This window comes from Oncorhynchus clarkii, chromosome 20 (assembly GCF_045791955.1).
Source record: "Oncorhynchus clarkii lewisi isolate Uvic-CL-2024 chromosome 20, UVic_Ocla_1.0, whole genome shotgun sequence".
Classification (NCBI taxonomy): domain Eukaryota; kingdom Metazoa; phylum Chordata; class Actinopteri; order Salmoniformes; family Salmonidae; genus Oncorhynchus; species Oncorhynchus clarkii.
Window position 1 is genome coordinate 29,826,811 of NC_092166.1, and position 15,742 is coordinate 29,842,552.

Genomic DNA, 15,742 nt, shown 5'->3' on the forward strand with positions numbered 1-15,742 from the left:
ACCACATTAGAAAAAAGAAAGCGTAGTCAACCACCCACCGCAGGAGACTGGGGGAATGTTACACTTTCCTGGATACACAATCATTGTAGGGATATTGATACGCACCGGACATACATTTATTGGATCTCAGCGGCAAAGATTGGATTATTTTACGGACTTTAAAACCTTATTGAAGTTTTAGTTCACATGTTTCAGCGCTTGTTTTATCAGAGTGGCTGAAGACTCAAGGTGAGCAAATCATTGCTGAAGTTGAACTAACCCAGTTCCCAGTTTAAATAACCTAAAAGGACATTCAATTTGCAATCCCTGATCAACATCATTTATAATTTAATAAGGCATGAGTCATATATTTTTGAATGGGAATCGAGTGTCGTCATTTTAGAGGAGTCATGTTTATTAATGTGCTTTATGTTTGTGGTGGCAGTTTTACCTTCCCCAAGAAGTATGTTTTCATGACTTATTTATTTAATTACAATGAGCAACTTTGTTGGTCCGAAAATACTGCCAGTAAAACGTTTTTGCCGACTATCTAGCCTACACAATACACAAAACCAACTACATAAAACATGTATGAACAATTTGCATTGGCTAATGGTATTGGCAAGTTTATTAAACAATATAGAACAAAGAAGCGTTTCCTTCAGTTGTGGTGCCCTATCAAAACAGTTTATCCCTCTACGCTTCTACAAATGGCAATGGACAGAGACGCGGCCCGACAGCTGAGGTTATTTTGGGTACAGGCAGCTCAGGGGAGTGAGGTGACAAAGATGGCAAATGTCACCCTTTCAAAGACACATATCTGTTCTATTTAACCGTGTTAAAACCTAATTTGTCCCAATCTGGCAGTGCGTTGATGTCAGTTTACCTTCGTCAACCTATATTCACCCTCTCAAAAAAACAGCCAAAAGTTTGTTGAATTTCCATGTGTTATCACTCTGCTTTCAACCACCTTCTAAAAGCACAACAAAATTTCAATGGAAAAATAATTTTTGGTTTAGTTTTTTTTATCGGATTACAAAACTAATATTGAATTGTGTTTGGTTGACAATGCAACCAAATATCAACGTTTAAAGGAGATCTATCAAGTGCTTGGAAAGTTTCATTTGAGCCAATGGCTTAATCCCATTCTTGAACTTGTATTTTTTGTTGAGTTGGAGATGTGAATCTAACATATCATTTGTTAACTTTAATAGTTGATAGGATATGTATTATAGGGTAGTTATTGTATTTCAAAAGTGATATTGTTTCAAGTTTCACATTTTGATGGTACTATGTACAGGATACACGTGGTATGCATCATCCAACTAACTGCTTAGTTGCAGGTTCCTTCTCGACAATGCAACAACAATAAGAAATATTAAAAGATAAGAATAGGAACATAAAGTAAATGGTTCAGTAGAATAGAATAAACATTTTAGTATAATACAGGAAGGTACAATTTATAGTCCAATATTTACACATGACTTGTATCAGAGAAAAGGGGGATTTGCAAGTGTTTAAATTGTGCAATAGTACATATGAGTCTGGTAACAGCAATTGTGATGTGTGTATATAACAGTGTTTTGTGTCCGTGTGTGTGTGTGTGTGTGTGTGTGTGTGTGTGTGTGTGCGTATATCCACACAGCCTAAAATGTTATTTTATTTTAAAAGTTATTTCTCCTCATCAATCTACACACAATACCCCATAATGACAAAACAAAAACAGGTTTCTAGAAATTCTTGCTAACTTAAAAACTGAAATATCACATTTACATAAGTATTCAGACCCTTTAATCAGTACTTTGTTGAAGCACCTTTGGCAGAGATTACAGCCTCAACACTTCTTGGGTATGACGCTACAAGCTTGGCACACCTGTATTTGGGGAGTTTCTCCCATTCTTCTCTGCAGATCCTCTCAAGATCTGTCAGGTTGGATGGGGAGCGTTGCTGCACAGCTATTTTCTGGTCTCTCCAGAGATGTTCGATCGGGTTTAAGTCCGGACTCTGGCTGGGCCATTCAAGGACATTCAGAGACTTGTCCCGAAGCCACTCCTGCATTGTCTTGGCTGTGTGCTTAGGGTCGTTGTCCTGTTGGAAGGTGAACCTTTGGCCCAGTCTGAGGGCCTGAGTGCTCTGGTGCAGGATATCATCAAGGATCTTTCTGTACCCTGCTCTGTTCATCTTTACCTTGATCCTGACTAGTCTCCAAGTTCCTGCCGCTGAAAAACATCCCCACAGCATGATGCTGCCACCACCATGCTTCACTGTAGGTATGGTGCCAGATTTCCTCCAGACGTGATCCTTGGCATTCAGGCCAAAGAGTTCAATTTTGGTTTCATCAGACCAGAGAATCTTGTTTCTCATGGTCTGAGATTCTTTAGGTGCCTTTTGGCTTACTCCAAGTGGGTTGTCATGGGCCTTTTACTGGGGAGTGGTTCTGTCTGGCCACTCTACCATAAAGGCCTGATTGGTGGAGTGCGGCAGAGATGGTTGTCCTTCTGGAAGGTTCTCCCATCTCCACAGAGGAACTCAAGCGCTCTGTCAGAGTGACCATTGGGTTCTTGGTCATTCTCATAATCGCACATTGGTAATACTCAGTGATAACGTCATAGATAAGCAGGGCTGGGCTTGGTTAAAACCTTGGATGGTCTCTCGAGTGGCGTAGCTGTCTAAAGCACTGCATCGCAGTGTTGCGGCGTCACTACAGCCTGGGGTTCTTTACTTGGCTCATCACGCTCTAGCTACTCCTTGTGGCTGGCCGGGCGCCTGAAGGCTAACTTCAGTCGTCAGTTGAACAGTTTTCCTCCGACAAATTGGTACGGCTGGCTTCCGGATTAAGTGTGCAGGTGTTAAGAAGCGAGGCTTGGCGGGTCATGTTTCGGAGGACGCATGACCTCTCCTGAGCCCGTTGGGGAGTTGCAGCGATGAGACAAGATCGCAATTGGATATCACGAAATTGGGGTGGAAAAGGGGGGAAAATTACAACATCAAATAGAAAATAAAACCCTGAATGGTAGACCAAAGAGTAGTGCTATATAGATATATTCTCCAGCAGTAGGTGCTGCTCAACCTATAGATGTTTATTCTGATAGTGGATATAACGTTGAAGAGCTGACATTGTTTTTAAGGTACAAATGTAACATATGTTCATGTGAATATTCAAAAATCCATATAAAGACAATATGTGCATTGTCCCACCAGTGGTGTTTCCACCAAACTGACTTCTTGCAGATAAAAGTCAGTGCTTAATGACTTTTGAGTTTTCATGTACCGATTAAAAATGTTACGTTCATTGTGTTTCCATCACATTTCAACTCTACCGATAGTTTTGGCGCAAAAACGTTTGTGTTAAATAGCAAATGTGCCTCTCTCTGGTCTTGGCATGTACGCTCCAGCCAACAGCTCCCAGATGCAGTGCGGGTTGCTGTGCAGGTTGGCTAGTCTACATGATGAGATTATGATAGATAAAATGCGAGAATATTTTTATCTGTCAAACGGCAGCCAAGCATCGATTATGTCACCAGAATAAGATCCTCAATATTTATTGGAAAAGAGCATCAAGCTCATCACCGTACACTTTCACCACCCTGTGAAGTTCATCACAATTTATGTATTTTGTCGCCTAATAAACTGCATGGTTTCCAGAGTCGTAGTGGGAGGATCACACACCATATTATCACGTGACTCTAAAGTTTATTTCAGTATGATGGTTATTATATCAATATTTGTGCATAAAGGCATTTCCACTGCCATTTCTCGCAAAATACATTTTTGTCACAAAAAGATCCCACCATGTCCAACGAACAAATTATCTGCCAGCATTTGTACAATTGTACCAAAAAGTCCTGTTTCCATCACAGCTGTCGTGATTTATTTTTATACCGTATGACTTTACTAAAATGAAAACTGTGGATAGAAAAGTCATTTATGTTGAAATTTGGTTACCATGATAACATAATCATGTGCTTGAAATTTCACCCTCAAAAAAACAGCTTACGATGATGACTTTTTGTTGTTGTTGTCAAATCACATGGAAAAAATGTTATTCAACCAGTTTGTGCCCAGTGGGAATCCAACTGCTCCCCTTTCGATGCACCTTTATATGGAAGTGAGTACTGTAGGTGTTATTTGACCTTGATAGTGATAGGGGTCTGGTTGATGACCTACGTCACACTGCAATCGTGTTCCTCAAGTCTGGTCCTGGGGACTCAAGTGGTATAAACTTTTTTCAATGACTTGATGATTAGGCTACTAATCAAGTTTAATCAGGTATGTTAGTGCTGGACTTGTAAACCCTGTGGGTTTCCAGTACCAGAATCGATGAACAGTATGACACCAAATAATCAAAATATTACACTTCAGTAGGCTAGTGTAACTCGTAGGCAAAAAACCTAGCTATGAAATATGCACTGTAGCCTACTTCCAACAACAACAAAAAGTATATTTGGAAAGAATGCTGTGGCGATTTTAGCATGAACATCTTGGTGGGGAAAACAACATTTTTTTGGGGATGCATGCCAGCAAAGCCACTACACAACACAACTCAACACTAAACAATACATTAATTGCACGATGATGGTGATAAACGGTGCCCAAAAAACTGTTAGGGCCTACATAAAGCTGTCCCAACAGCAAAGCTTTCTTTTCAGCACCATAGAGTGAGTCCTTACCACAACTACACCTGGCAATCAGCGGAGCCTTGTCTGGCAGCGACACAGTTCATTCAGCCTCATTTACTGCCTTTTAAAATAACATAGCTGATATGTCTGACTTGCTTAAACAAATGTGATTTCCACTGACAATTGAGATGTACAAACTATGGCATAAGGGAATGACAAGCGCATAAGAGGCCATCCGTAATTTTGATTAAAACATTGATGAGCAAGCTAGGATGGACGTATTCAATACAACTATTTGTTCAGCACTTTCGAAATGTACAGTGACAGAATTCAGAACATGGGCCATTCTTACAGTATTCTCCCTGTAAGCCAAGTCAGAACTGTAGGATAAGGGGGCATATAAGCAGACAATAAAATCTCTTACAATATTTGATAATAACATTTATTTAAAACAGGCTATAGGTTACATGTGCACCACCAAGTCAGAACAGTAGGATAAATTATGAGGGAGAAAGGGACCAAATTATTAGGGTGAAGCACATGGCCTACTAACAGCTTACTACACAACATAGACTTAGTATTCCTTTCTTAGCTACAGTATACATATCTCCCTGGCATATTACATCATTTATGCAGCAGCATACAAGACATTTTTGGACTCACCTTGCTGTGCTGTGCACACTTGAACAGGAAGATGGTGCAGGAAGACAGTGTTTTTAGAGAGGTGGATTTTTAAAAGTAGAAGTTCAAATTGTTTGGGTACAGACCTGGATAGTAAGACAGAACTCTGCAGGCTGTCTTTGCAGTAAATTGCAACACCGCCTCTTTTAGCCGTTCTATCTTGTCTGAAAATGTTGTAGTTAGGGATGAAAATGTCAGAATTTTTGTTGGTCTTCCTAAGCCAGGATTCAGACACGGCTAGAACATCCGGGTTGGCAGAGTGTGCTAAAGCAGTGAATAAAACAAACTTAGAGAGGAGGCTTCTAATGTTAACATGCATGAAACCAAGGCTATTACAGTTACAGAAGTCATCAAAAGAGAGCGCCTGGGGAAGAGGAGTGGAGCTAGGCACTGCAGGGCCTGGAATTCACCTCTACATCACCAGAGGAACAGAGGAGGAGTAGGATAAGGGTACGGCTAAAAGCTATGAGAATTGGTTGTCTAGAATGTCTGGAACAGAGAGTAAAAGGAGGTTTCTGGGGGTGATAAAATAGCTTCAAGGTATAATGTACAGACAAAGGTATGGTAGGATGTGAATACAGTGGAGGTAAATCTAGGTATTGAGTGATGATGAGAGAGATATTGTCTCTAGAAACATCCTTGAAACCAGGTGATGTCATCGCATGTGTGGGTGGTGGAACTGAAAGGTTGGATAAGGTATAGTGAGCAGGGCTAGAGGCTCTACAGTGAAATAAGCCAATAAACACTAACCAGAACAGCAATGGACAAGGCATATTGACATTAAGGAGAGGCATGCTTAGTCAAGTGATCATAAGGGTCCAGTGAGTAGTGAGGTTGGTTGGGGTCACGGCGATTCAGATATATATAGATTTTAGATTTTAGATTCTTCAAAGTAACCACCCTTTGCCTTGATGACAGCTTTGCACACTCTTGGCATTCTTTCAACCAGCTTCACCTGGAATGCTTTTCCAACAGTCTTGAAGGAGTTCCCACATATGCTGAGCACTTGTTGCCTGCTTTTCTTTCACTCTGCAGTCCAACTCATTACAAACCATCTCAATTGGTTTGAGGTCAGGTGATTGTGGAGGCCAGGTTATCTGATGCAGCACTCCATCACTTGCCTTCTTGGTCAAATAGCCCTTACACAGCCTGCAGGTGTATTGGTTTATAGTCCCACTAAGCGCAAACCAGATGGAATGGCGTATCACTGCAAAATGCTGTGGTAGCCATGCTGGTTATGTGTGCCTTGAATTCTAAATAAATCACAGACAGTGTCACCAGAAAAGTACCATGACACCTCCTCCTCCATGCTTCACGGTGTGAACTACACATGCAGAGATCATCCGTTCACCTTCCCTGTGTCTCACAAAGACATGCCAAATTTGGACTCATCAGACCAAAGGACAGATTTCCTCTTGTCTAATGTCCATTGCTCGTGTTTCTTGGCCCAAGCAAGTCTCTTCTTATTATTGGTGTGCTTTAGTAGTGGTTTCTTTGCAGTATTTTGACAATGAAGGCCTGATTTACAAGTCTCCTCTGAACAGTTGATGTTGAAATGTGTCTGTTACTTGAACTCTGTGAAGCATTTATTTGGGCTGCAATTTCTGAGGCTGGTAACTCCAATGAACTTGTCCTCTGCATCAGAAGTAACTCTGGGTCCTCTTGAGAGCCAGTTTCATCATAGTGCTTGATGGTTTTTGAGACTGCACTTGAGGAAACTTTAAAAGTTATTAACATTTTCCAAATTGTCTGACCTTCATGTCTTAAAGTAATGATGGACTGTCATTTCTCTTTCCTTATTTGAGCTGTTTTTGACATATTATGGACTTGGTATTTTACAAAATAGGTCTATCCTCTGTATACCACCCCTACCTTGTCACAACACAACTGATTGGCTCAAACGCATTAAGAAGGAAAGAAATTCCACAAATGAACTTAAAACAAAGAACACCTGTTAAGTGAAATGTATTCCAGATGACTACCTCATGAAGCTGGTTGAGAGAATGCCAAGAGTGTGCGAAACTGTCATCAAGGCAAAGGGTGGCTAGTTTGAAGAATCTCATATACAAAATATGTTTTGATTTCTTTACACTTTTTTGGTTACTACATGATTCCGTATGTGTTATTTCACAGTGTTGATGTCTTCACTATTATTCTACAATGTAGAAAATAGTAAAAAATAAAGGAAACCCCTGGAATGAGTAGGTGTGTCCAAACTTTTGACTGGTCCTGTATATATTTATTTATTGTTATTTATTTTTGTTGTTGCCTGTTTTTCATGTTATTTTGTCATTAATACGTGACACGTATCAGTTTGCAAACATTGTAAAAAAAAATCTACTAACTAGCGAGATATCTCGCTTACAAGACTAGTCATGCTAGCTGCGTTGTTGCTTGCGATTGGCTGTAGTCTTGGGGGTGGCATACAGACTCAGAGTTACCTGTCAGGCATCATTCAGGGTTTAAATGCCCCACGAGGGATTAGATGCCCCAAGAGCTCTTACTTAGCTCTTACTTAGTTAGCATGAAACGCACCATCCTTTAGTGTAGCAATCAATGAAAACCTATGCGCTGATCCGCTGTGGGCTTTGCCACCCCAGCCATACAGTCAATCTATCATCAATGCGTCCATTCCTATTTACAGAGTTTATCTCGTGATCTCGACAAAACAACATTTGTTATGTCGTGATCATGAGATAAATAAGTTGGGATCTCAACATAACGAGATAAATGTTTTTTTTTAAATTAGCATGTCCTTTTTGAACCGTAGTTTTCAGTCATCAATGCATATCTTACATTTTGTTGACTTCCATGTCAGACAGACTTCACTAGAAATATCTGAGCCAAATGTGAGACATGTTAACACATTCTTCCAAGTTCCTATGAAAACGATCTCAATTTGCAGCAATCAATTCACTCCATAGTGGCCCACTCAAACACATTATGCCTCTATGTGAGAACAAGTTTTCCAAACCTTCAAGTCATTACTTCCTGGTGTAGTGTTATTACATGATCATGTTAGGCATTAGTGTCAGGCATGAGAAGAATGAGACACTAGAGGTCGTGTAGTGTCATACGTAGTTCAAGATGCAAGTGATTTAAATGATTGACAAAAACAATAGAAGGACATCTTACTTTTTTTGCCTTATGATCTTGATATATCTTAGTATTATTCTATAATGTATCTATATTACCCTCACTTACTGGATATATTATTCTATACTTCTATATTCTATACTCATGTATTGATTCCTTTCAATTGTGTGTTTCTATTCTAACTGGCATTATTTCCTTGGTAATCTAGGAACCAGTAATGGACCAGAACCTGTTTGGAGGGGCCCCCAGATTCCTCACGCGGCCCAAAGCGTTCGCAGTGTGCGTGGGCAAGGATGCCACTCTAAGCTGCACCATCGTGGGCAACCCCACCCTACTGATTACCTGGGAAAAGGAGAAGCTACGTCTGACCTCCGGGGGCCGCTTCAAGACGGTGGATGATGGTAATGTCTACCGCCTCACCATCTACGATCTAACCCTGGAAGACAGCGGCCAGTACATGTGCCGGGCCAAGAACAACGTCGGGGAGGCATACGCATGTGTAACCCTTCACGTAGGCCTTCCACAGGAGATGGTGGACAGGGCCCCCGTCTTCATGGTCAAGCCTACCTCTGCACGCGTGGGCCTGGGGGGCGATGTGGTCTTCCACTGCCGGGTTGCTGCTTACCCAGAGCCCAAATTTGACTGGGATAAGGACGGGCGTTACCTAGCCGAGACAAACCGCATCAAGGTGTCCTCGGACGGCGACAGCAGCTCCCTGAGGATCCAGAGCGTGCGCAGCCTAGACAGCGGCACGTATACCTGCCGCGCCCAGAACTCGGTGGGCCGCTCGAACTCTGCCGCCGCCTTGGTCATAGACACCCAGGACTCCCGTCACCTGGGCCAGGACAAGAGCACCTCCCTCCTCTCCCACATGCAGAAGCGTAAAGAAGGGATCTCCATCTACCGCACAGCAGAGACCCGCAGCTCCTCTCACAACTCCACCACCACCTCGTCCACGGCCACCACTATGGTCACAGACGGGCTGAGCGCTCTGGGTCTGGACCACGGCAGCGCAGCACTGGTCAGCCAGCTACCCAAAAGCGTCTTCACCCGCACCTGCACGGTGACTGAGGGCAAGCATGCCAAGCTCAGCTGCTTCGTGACGGGTCACCCCAAGCCTCATATCATCTGGAGGAAGGATGGGGGGAACATCGGCGAGGGACGTAGGCACATCATGTATGAGGACCAGGCCGAGAATTTCATCCTCAAGATCCTGTACTGCAAGCAGAGCGACAACGGCCTGTACACCTGTAATGCCTCCAACATGGCTGGACAAACCTACAGCGCTGTGCTGGTAATTGTTAAAGGTAAGAAGAGCTTTTTTGAAACCTTTTGACAAGCTTGATATGCAGTATGCTCACTGGTGTAGCACACGCCCCCGCAGCCCTCGTGGTTGGGGTTCCCCCGGAGGTCGGGCCCCCCAGATAGCATATGAACACGTCATAAGCCATGATTTCATTTTTTGGAATGACGGGAAATTAGCTTTAAAACTTCATATTTTTCTCTCAGCCTCATGGCAAAATGTGTAAAATAGCACTTTGCAAAAAAAAGTACAATGTTTTTGTTTTCTTTTTTTTTGCAATGGGGGGGACCTTTGCTCGGACCTTGCGGGGGGCCCCACTAAAATGCGCTATGCCACTGAATATGCTGTTATGTTGGTACAGTATTTCAATATACTGTAAATGGGGTGGCAGGGTAGCCTAGTGGTTAAAGCGTTGGACTAGTAACCGGAAGGTTGCAAGCAAGTTCAAACCCCTGAGCTGACAAGGTACAAATCTGTCGTTCTGCCCACAGCATACTGCTGTCATTGAAAATAAGAATTTGTTATTAACTGACTTGCCTAGTTAAATAAAGGTTAAATGAAGGTAAAAAAAAAAAAATGATGTAAAATAGTGAATTTACTCTATGCATGATAATATCATTCTAAAATAAGCCCGTCTGTTTAGTTTTTGCATATCTCGCATTGCCATACTCCCAAGTCTAGTTCATCACTTGACTGCTGAGGAAAAAGTGAGGGTAGTTTTTCCATAAAATGATTAATGACTTTAAGATTAACTCTCATGGCTCTATATGAATTGCTGATACTGGACTAGTATATATATTATAAATATATATATATTTTTAAATATAGCTGAAATTAATCTCATCAAATCTGTCTACACCAATGACTGTATATATGAATGGACAAAACCATCGATCATGTGACATTCATATGTGAAGACACCATAGCGCATTTAAGATGGCGTCTTATGAAGACATAACATGCGCAGTTTGAGCTAGTGCAGGTAGTGGCGTTGCACTTTTCATTGAGTTAGATTGGCAACAAAGATTGCCATTTCCCCATTCACTGTAACGGGAAATCCTGTTTTCTGCTAACAATGCTTGCAGTACCGCGGTCAGCCTTGAATTTCATGACTTGATGAGAGGGGGCAGTCGTTCTCCCCTGGTCTACACTACCAGAATTAACCAAAGTAAGCTAAAACGTTCACCTGAGCACAGTGTTACTCTTTTCCAACATACTGTAGACTTAAACTGCGCAACTAAGTGGTGGAATGCTGGCAGCGATATGAAGGAGGAGTGTTGTGTTTCATCTATTTTCTGCCGGTGATGAGTATTTCACAGTGGCTATTAGCCCACTGTTATCCCCAAGCGCCAGAGCTAGGGTGACTTTCCATGAGGCACCCCTGATTGGCTAGAAACCTGGAGCATGGATTATCAATGGCGGTTGTTAATCTCTGTCTCAATTTGACAGTGAGTGCAGAGCCCATGGCTGGCATTTGGTTGTGTCTGGTTATAATTGACGCCAGATAATGGATACTCGACATGCCTGCCTTGTTGTTTTATAGGATTTTGTCGGGGGATTTGCAAAGGAGAGGGGCTGTATCCCTCTGCCCTGTATGCACTAGTGTTCCTATTAATACCAGATAATTTGATAACCCCTCTGGGACGCAAGAAGCAACGTTGGAAAAGGTCATAATAGAAACCTACTCAGTAGTCAAAGTCCCAGCCAAACATTCAAAACACACACATTTAGAGGATACGATATGTGGAAAGATGAGAGCAGAACATAAAGGCTTACCCAAAATGTAAGTGAATATGATTTCCCCAAAAGCATAAGCCACTATTTTGAACCCATTGTAAATTGCCTTGTAAACTCATTCCATAATAAAGTAAATAGGCAGTTACATCGTAGAGAACTAAAGCATTATTAAGCAGTGGTGGAAAAAGTACTCAATTGTCATACTTGAGTAAACGTAAAGATATCAAATGTATTTATGAAGCCCTGATATCAGCTGATATCTCAATGTGCTGTACAGAAACCCAGCCTAAAACCCCAAACAGCAAGTAATGCAGGTGAAGAAGCACTGTGGCTAGGAAAAACTCCCCAGAAAGGCAGGAATCAAGGAAGAAACCTAGAGAGGAACCAGGCTATGAGGGGTGGCCAGTCCTCTTCTGGCTGTGCCGGGTGGAGATTATAACAGAATATGGCCAAGATGTTCAAATGTTCATAGATGACCAGCAGTGTCAAATAACAACAATCACAGTAGTTGTCAAGGGTGCAACAGGTCAGCATCTCAGGAGTAAATGTCAGTTGGCTTTTCATAGCCGATCATTCAGAGTATCTCTACCGCTCCTGCTGTCTCTAGAGAATTGAAAACAGCAGGTCTGGGACAGGTAGCACGTCCGGTGCACGTCCTCCGAGAGAGAGAAAGAAAGAAAGAAAGAAAGAAAGAAAGAAAGAAAGAAAGAAAGAAAGAAAGAGAGAAAGAGAGAGAGAGAATTAGAAAGAACATAATTAAATTCACACAGGACACCGGATAAGACAGGAGAAATACTCCAGATATAACAGACTGGCCCTAGCCCCTCGACACATAAACTACTGCAGCATAAATACTGGAGGCTGAGACAGGAGGGGTCGGGAGACACTGTGGACCCATCCGACGATACCCCCGGACAGGGCCAAATAGGCAGGATTTAACTCCACCCACTTTGCCAAAGCACAGCCCCCACACCACTAGAGGGATATCTTCAACCACCATCTTATCAGCCTGAGACAAGAGTCTCCAACCCAGACAGGAAGATCACGTCAGTGACTCAACCCACTCAAGATACCATTATAGAAAATGACTCAAGTAAAAGTGAAAGTCACCCAGTAAAATAATACTTGAGTAAAAGTCTAAAAGTTTTTGGTTTTAAATATACATAAGTATCAAAAGTAAATGGAATTGCTAAAATGTACTTAAGTATCAAAAGTAAAAGTATAAACAACTTCAAATTCCTTATATTAAGCAAACCAGGCGGCACAATTGTTTTCTTTTTTTTTGAACGGATAACCAGGGGCACACTCCAACACTAATTTACAAACAAAACAATTGTGTTTAGTGAGTCCACCAGATCAGAGGCAGTAGGAATGACCAGGGATGTTCTCTTGATAAGTGTGTGAATTGGACCATTTTCCTGTCAAAATGTAACGAGTACTTTTGGGTGTCAGGGAAAATGTATGGAGTAAAAAGTACATTATTTTATTTAGGAATGTAGTGAAGTAAAAGTAAAAGTTGGCAAAAATATAAATTGTAAAGTAAAGTACAGATACCCTAAAAAGCGACATAAGTAGTACTTTCAAACATTATTTTACTTAAGTACTTTACACCAGTGTTATTAAGCCTAAATGGAGAAGATTCCTTTTGTTTCTGTAATCTGCTCTCTAACGATTGTACATGTTATTTTTATACCCTGAGTAATTTATTGGAGCCCATAGACAGTCATAAATCATGTGTGTGTATCACGTTTTTACACTTCTTTCCTGGGGTGGATTGGTTGGAGATTATTGGGTTGTCCATGGATTACAGATTAAATACATAAGTGATTGAAGCTCTACTACTGTACACATACTCGTTTAAAGGGGTGCATGGAGTGTTCAGAGATACTGTAGATGTATTAGCTCATTTAATTACTGGATGTCACTCACCTTTTGAAAATGTTTCTGTAATCTTCCTGTGTCAGAGCCCAAGGCATTGTATGGCACAGTGTATTCAAAGAAAGACACCATTGAATAGGCAAAAACAAAAACAGATAGACTTTTTGAGCAATTGACTTACGTATTGATGGGGTTCACCTTGGGGTCATGATAGGGGCTGGACCAAATGATTGATGTATTATAATAATTGATTATGCTTATGTTGTATTAATAGAAGGGGAAGGGCTATAAGACCCCTCCCCCACTACATTTATAGGGTCCTCGACTACAGATTAGCAATATATATGCTTTATAAGGTTTAATATTGTTCCAAAGTTCTTTTCTAGTCTCTGCTTCTTATAAGAAACAGTCTGAGAGTGGTGTGAGCTATTGCAGTAAAAATAGGGTGTCTGTGAGAAAGCGCCTCAAGGCTAATAGAGATTCATAGACACAGAACCCTGCAGGGGAGTAAAAGAGATAAGAGACTAGTCAGACATACCACTATAAAGCAACTTGGGGAGTGGAATATTACTGCTGTGCCCTTAGAAAACACTGGAACTATTGTCTCTCCTGATGCATGGTCTTGGTCTCATGAGTAGAAGGTGTTGACGTAGGCCGTTACATCACTAGGGGTTGACTGCAAGCATATTAAAGCAACTTGGACCCTTTTCTATTTTGCAGAACTTACTCGGAAACATGCGTGCTATGTTCCCGTTGTCAACTTCTGTCTGCAATTACAGTACATTAATAAATTAATGATTGAATTACTTAAAGATATTGTCTGATTGCTAATTTCACCAATAAGCAAATGATTGACAACGAACAAGGAACCTACCCCAACAGTATCCACCAATATGCATAATTTTCCTCACCTTTTGAGAATTATTCTGCGCTCTTCCCATGATCCTCAGAGCCCAAGGTGCCGTTCAGGAGGAAGCTGCAGGATGTGGAGGTCCAGGAGAAGATGACGGCCATGCTGCTGTGTGAGGTGCCCGTTTCGGCTAGCCAGGCCAGCTGGTTCATGGAGGAGACACGTCTGGAGGACAGCTCCAAGTACTGCATGGAGGAGGAGGGGACCATGCGTCGCCTCACCATCCGCAACGTCACCACTAATGATGATGCTGTCTACATCTGCGAGATGAAGGAGGGGAGCCGCACCGTAGCCGAGCTCACTGTGCTGGGTACGAGAGCAATTTTCTAGTCTCTCTAGTCTTCTGACAACCTTCTAATGCATCCATTAACAGATAAGGCAACATCATCAACATTGAGATTGTCCCTACATATACTTTGATGGGAAACATGTAAGACAGAAGTTAACATTGCTTTAGTTTACAATGACATGTTGTGCAGTTTCGTCATGTAATAGGCATTACTGCATATTACTGTCAAACGATACTGTGAAAATGCTGTCAAAACATTTAACGGCGCAAAGGGGGTATCCAATTTCATTTATGACCTCTCCAGGGGACAATAACCTTGGTATTTAGTTTGCACAGTGCTAGTGCTGCAGCGTTGTAGACCACACTACACCTGCCCTTTGGTGACCCCCGTGCTTGTCACTTCCAGGGAACATCACTAAGAAGCTTCCCAGGAGGACTGTAGTGTCGGTGAGTGATACAGTGATCTTCTGCGTTGAGCTGGAGCACCCCTGTTCTGACGCCTACTGGACGCGCAACGGCGAGCGCCTGAAGCCGGACACACGGATATCCATTGCGAGCACCCTCAGACAGTACACGCTAACCATCAGCCACTGCCAGGCCGACGACTCAGGAGAGGTGGCCTTTGTGGCTGGAGACTGCAAGACCTCCACACGATTCTCAGTCGCGGGTGAGCTACAGACATAGACCTACATGCGTAGAACACAGACTCAAAAGGTTCACACAGGTTAACTCTTATGTTATGTCCATCTGCAGATACATCATGTCACTTAGAATTGTCTCAGGATGTATCATACATACATGAGCCTAATCGAACTACACCTCCCTCCGCAGCTGCCAGAAAGCACCCTCCAGATCCCCCTATCGACGTGGTGGTGCGTAACAAGACCGACTCGTCCATCACCCTCCACTGGTCCCCCCCAGACAGTGACCGCCCCGTGCCCATCAAAGGGTACATGGTAGAGAGGAGGAAGGTGGGTGCCCAGACCTGGCAGAGGTGCAACGGCATGGAAGTCAGCCCCTTTACTGAGATCACGATCCAGAATATCACAGAGGAGGCCAGCTACCAGTTCCGCATCTCCGCAGTCAACGACTACGGCCAGAGCCAGTATATGGAGGTGCCTGGGACCTTCTACCTCGGTGAGACAGAGAAACATCTCATTATCATTACTCCCCCATGTGTAATTTCTTTCTCTCTGTCTCTGGCTTAACAACAAGAATAATCAACTCTAAACCCCTAGCGGTGAGACAAT

General features: G+C 42.4%; 1 protein-coding gene across 1 annotated transcript in view; it reads left to right on the forward strand.

Moving 5' to 3' along the window:
• Positions 1 to 15,742, forward strand: part of LOC139376175 (obscurin, cytoskeletal calmodulin and titin-interacting RhoGEF b) — a 100,786-nt gene continuing 85,044 nt past the window's right edge. Inside the window, exons 1-5 of the mRNA XM_071118448.1 lie at positions 1 to 228; positions 8,584 to 9,682; positions 14,244 to 14,513; positions 14,899 to 15,159; positions 15,324 to 15,629. Coding sequence (XP_070974549.1) covers positions 8,593 to 9,682; positions 14,244 to 14,513; positions 14,899 to 15,159; positions 15,324 to 15,629 — 1,927 coding nt within the window. The 5' untranslated portion in view covers positions 1 to 228; positions 8,584 to 8,592. The remainder of the gene's footprint in view (positions 229 to 8,583; positions 9,683 to 14,243; positions 14,514 to 14,898; positions 15,160 to 15,323; positions 15,630 to 15,742) is intronic.